This window comes from Notothenia coriiceps, unplaced genomic scaffold (assembly GCF_000735185.1).
Source record: "Notothenia coriiceps isolate Sejong01 unplaced genomic scaffold, NC01 NC01_scaffold00037246, whole genome shotgun sequence".
NCBI lineage: Eukaryota > Metazoa > Chordata > Actinopteri > Perciformes > Nototheniidae > Notothenia > Notothenia coriiceps.
Window position 1 is genome coordinate 8,913,665 of NW_011369947.1, and position 5,177 is coordinate 8,918,841.

Consider the following 5,177-nt stretch of genomic DNA (forward strand, 5'->3'; position numbering starts at 1 on the left):
CTGTTTGTATGATGCGATCACAGACACGCTGCAAACGGTGTCCACCAAAAGTCGAGTCCAGTATCTATGGAGTGTCATTTTTATTTGTTATACGAGAGTGGTATGCCGCTGCTGCATCTTATATTCAGGTGCGCCTTATAGTCCGAAAATTACGGTAGTTTGGGAAGATTGAAAATCGGTAGGGAATGCCAGCTAAGTCGGTAGGCGGTAGAAACATGTCAAAAGCGGTAGGGTTGGCAGGTATGGCTTTGATTCTTGTGACATCCTGAGCCAAAAATCATATGCATAGATATTTGTCTTTCTTGTAGCATATTTTACATTGTCTTTGTCTTCTGTCCCTCATGATCTGCCATGAAAGACATTTTGAAGATGTGTGAACAATCAGTTTTCCACACCTTCACTGACCTCTTCACTTCTGTGCAGTAACTTTTCCAGCGAGGCGAGCCAGGCCGGCATGTTCGGACCTCCGAGCCAATCAGAAGCAGCCGATGCAGCGGCAGGAGGCGCCGTCCCCACCCCTTCTTCTTCGTCTTTGTCCTCCTCTCCTCCATCGTCCTCCACTTCAGCCTTTTGCCCCGTCAACTCCGCCTCCCCCGCCTCCTCTTCCTCTTCCTCCTCCTCCCGACAGATCGTAGAGCGCCAGCCCCGGATGCTGAACTTCAGGGTGGAGTACCGGCAGCGCACGGTGGACCTGGTGCTGGAGGAGGGCAGCACAGTCGGTAAACCCCACACCATCTCTGTAAACATTGAGAATAACAGAAATCAAACTGTATATAGTACATTTTCTCTGTGAATCTGTTTTACAGGAGAAATCAAAACAATCCTCGAGACAGAGCTCGCGGTTCCAGTGTCCAAAATGCAGCTGAAGGGATGGAAGAGCGGAGATGTTTCCGATACCGTGAGTTTACACGCCCTTTAAACGCTAACACATCATTAAGAAAAAAAGAATTTAACTGAACCTACACACGTTCATATTTTCAATTGTTTGCAATTTGAGTTTATTATCTGTGTTTTAATCCAAATACATTTGATTATGTTTACATAAGGCGCTTTCACACCAAGTACTTTGCCGTACTTAGTTCCCAGTACTTAGTTCATCAGAACTCTTTAGTTCTCATGAACTAAGTACAGATCGCGTTCACACTGGAATAAGTCCCTGAGGGAGGATTAGGCAAATGAAGCCGCTGACATCACTTCTTCTTCTTCTGCTTTGGGTTTACTGGCAGGCCGCAAACAACTTCACGGCGTATACTGCCACCCGGAGTCCCCGGCCGGAAGTCCCCGGAGTTTGGGACTGGCTTCAGTCGAAGCTGCTGGGACTCTCAGCAGCTTCTACTGAAGCCTTCAGAGTAAATCACCAGAACGCCGACACCTCCTCATCTCCACCGCTCCCATGTTTTCTTTTGTGTTGCCATAAGTTAGTCTCTCTCCGTCTGTGCGCTGGGCCAATGCTAATGCTAATAATGCTAATGCCAGCAAATAAAATGGCGGCTTCACAAAACTTTTCCGAGTTTTACGGGGCGTGGTTTGCAATCCGCCCAGCCAATCAGAAATTGGAACCTTTTCCTCCCTTTTCAGTCCCTGCTCTCTAGCAGGGACTAAAAAGGGGTGAAAAGGTTTGCAAAAAAAAGTTCTAGTTCCAGATCTTTTCGGTGTGAAAGAAAAATCCCAGGAACTATCGGAACTATTCCTGGGAAAAGTACTCCGGTGTGAAAGCGCCTATTGTTAACGTTTTTAAAGTTTTTTATTTATTGACTTATATCGTCAATGCAAGTGCTTTGTTCAAAAATACAAATCACCTTGTTTTTACATACAGTATAAATACAACACATCAAAGAAGCCAGCTTCTAGCATGCCTAAAATACAAAAACATGTTTTGTTACATATCAAAAATATATATAAAAAGCTGGCAAAGATTCCTTTCTAAGCAGCATCTGTGGCCAAGTAAAAATCACATCACTGATCCTCACGGCCGTATATTACCCGTTACCAAACAATTAGTCCAATTTGATTTACCTGAAAACAATATTTCCACTTCCAATGAAGAAGTTGTTCTCAGTTCTCTCATAATATTCTTTAGGAGATGAAAGAAGTATACATTCAGATGTAGTGAGAACACATGTATTCCCTCAACTAATCATCATCTTCACAGCCAGTCATTCTTAATGAGTTGAATCTTTAAGTTGTATTTGTGTGTGTGTGTGTGTGTGTGTGTGTGTGTGTGATCAGACGGTGATGAGAAGTTTACACCTGCCTAAGAACAACAGCCTGTACGTCCTGACCCCAGAGATCGCCCCTACTGCCGGCACCAGCACCAGCAAAAACAGGTACACAACTCTCACTTTGGTTTTCATTTCTTATCTCATAATTTAAAATCCTCCGCTAAGGCAAGGCAAGTTATTTATAAGGCACGTTTCAATAGAAGGCAACACAAATGACCTTGAAAACACATTAAAAGTATTCAGATATAGTGCAACAAAAACACATTTAAAATCACATTTAGATACATTCAAAAATAGTCTTTAAAGGTCACCTATCATGCTATTTGTAGGCAATAGCATAGGTCTCAGATATATAAAAAACATCTATGAAGTGTTTTGCTCCAAATACCAAACAGATCACCCGTTCTAGCCATGCCTCATATCCCTCTATTGCACTTCCTGTTTCATAAGTGATGATTTGGGATATAAAGCTTTAAAAAAAATAAAAAGGAGGGGGCGGAGCTTATGCGGGACCCGGCAGCTACTGTCTAAACTAAATACTGCCGTGATGATAATCCATGATATGGCGTTTCATCACGGCAGTATTTAGTTTAGACAGTAGCTGCCGGGTCCCGCATAAGCTCCGCCCCCTCCTTTTTATTTTTTTTAAAGCTTTATATCCCAAATCATCNTACACCTGAACATCAGCAGGAGAGGACTCTTTAAAGTAGAGACACTACATACTGATATACACCTGAACATCAGCAGGAGAGGACTCTTTAAAGTAGAGACACTACATACTGATATACACCTGAACATCAGCAGGAGAGGACTCTTTAAAGTAGAGACACTACATACTGACAATGAACATATGTCCTCTTTAACTTGCCTTACTTAGACTGTGTATGTGAGATGAAAGCATGTAGAAAGTTAGTGTCCCACAACCAGGAAAACATAATGATTATTATTGTATTGAAACACCATCAAAAGTTAGGAAGTAAACCCAATTAGTGACCAGGATGAAGTAGAGAAAAGAAAATGAGGAAAGTAAAAAGAAGCCATCTGTAGTAGCCATTGTAGTCCTTCTTTCTGCTTTGTTATTATGCAATACAACTTGCTTTAACACAAACAAAATGAGACTACAGTGGCTTTATCTGTGGGTTTTAACCCTAACCCTGATGACATGTAATAATGGTATAGATATTGGTGTGGGTATATGAAGGGAGGCTTGCCTGAGAGAGGTCCAGATCTACCTATCCTGATGGTCATCTCGTCAGAGTCCAGGTGTCCGAACGACGGCTCGTATGCTTTCTCTTTTTGCAGCTTAGCATCGGGGGGCAGAGCCAAAGAAATGTGGGGGTCGGCACCTACACCCTGTGGAAGACAGAAAATATAATTAAAACACATTCACAGGCAAACACTTGATCTTTGAAGTCACTTAGATTCGTAGTTCTGTCAGGGAAATTCTCCAAATGTAAAAATAAGCTCCGATGTGACTGTACGTTCTTAGAAATAGCAACGAAAGTGGATTGATGTTCAGTCGTTTTTTAAGAGAATACTAAAGATCGGTTCAAGATGTTGTCAAAAAGATATCTTCATTTTAGAAATTATAAAAGAACTTTGTCTGTGTGTGCACAATCACTTAAGAGTTATGGTTTAACGGAACAAATGTAGAAAAGGTCAGAGAATTATATTTTGCATTATTTTATTTTCAATATTCTATTTGTATTGCTTTCTATTATTTTGGAATATACCCTTTTTCTTCAAATGTAAAGTGTCTGGATCTTATTTGTTTACTATTTAGTTTTGAATACCCTGGTTTCTTGGTATTTAAAATGAATAATTTTTCAATTGTTTTGTTTTAAATGTTCGGCTAACATTTCCGTACTTTGTTGTCATTGTGAATTACACAAAATGTGTTGTTTTGTTTGTTTACGCTTGTTGTGTTTTGTGTTTAAAGTGTGTTATTGTGTGTTTGAATGTATACGTGTGGACCCGAGGAAGAACAGGCGATGCTAATTCTAATTCACAGCATAACGTTAAAATATAGATTTTGATAGCGGAATCTTTTGAAGAGACGGCAGGATAAAACTGGATCCACATTAAGTCCCTTATCGTGTTAGTAGACTGAATACATATCGCACCATGCAGACAGATTGCATAGAAAGCACAGCCCCGTTTCGCTTTAGCAGTCCAATGATAGTCCATCAGGCGCTGTGTTTTAAAAGGTAAGCTGTTGTCTGCATAAGAGATAGAAAAGTAAATTAACTCCTGCAGCACGTCCTTCTGAACACAATCAAACCCAACATGAAACGTCATATTGCGCCTCTGAAAGGAATTTAAATGCAAATGAAGCTTCCTCAGACATGCACAGCCATACTTGCAAACCTTGAGACCTCAGAAATCGGGAGCATTTCAAAATGCAAAATGGGGGGGNCATGGATTATCAAGGATTCTCTCTGAAACAGTATGGAGCTCAAAGGCTTTCTCTCTTGCCGGTTATACCACAAGGTGGGTTCCTTTTTATTTCCTGCTTCTTCACACACATGCTCTCCAGTAAAGGTTAGCTCTGAGTGTTAGCGATGCTAATGTAAACACCGACCATATTACGTCCAAAACAGTCGGTTGCTGATTGGCTAATGGTTACTCAAGACAAAACATCGTTATGACATCATAAAGTGGCCAAAATCTTATCGGCTCATTTTCAGACAGGTTTTTATAGAAATGGATCAAAAAGAGAGAGAATCTTTGTTCCTGAAACTTTCAGAGTCTCTTTCCACAGAGGGGACACATGTTGATGGAGAAGAGACATGAGGAAGAGCGGACACATGTTGATGTAGAAGAGACATGGAGAAGAGGGGACACATGTTGATGTAGAAGAGGGGACACATGTTTATGTAGAAGAGACATGAAGAAGAGGGGACACATGTTGATGTAGAAGAGACATGAAGAAGAGGGGACACATGTTGATGTAGA

At 41.0% G+C, this 5,177-nt stretch overlaps 1 protein-coding gene across 1 annotated transcript in view; it reads left to right on the plus strand.

Moving 5' to 3' along the window:
• The first annotated feature begins 242 nt into the window (after nucleotides 1–242).
• The window catches only part of faf1 (Fas (TNFRSF6) associated factor 1), a 74,746-nt gene continuing 69,811 nt past the window's right edge, over nucleotides 243–5,177 (plus strand). Inside the window, exons 1-4 of the mRNA XM_010795558.1 lie at nucleotides 243–257; nucleotides 386–719; nucleotides 807–898; nucleotides 2,230–2,327. Of these exons, the coding sequence (XP_010793860.1) occupies nucleotides 243–257; nucleotides 386–719; nucleotides 807–898; nucleotides 2,230–2,327 (539 nt within the window). The remainder of the gene's footprint in view (nucleotides 258–385; nucleotides 720–806; nucleotides 899–2,229; nucleotides 2,328–5,177) is intronic.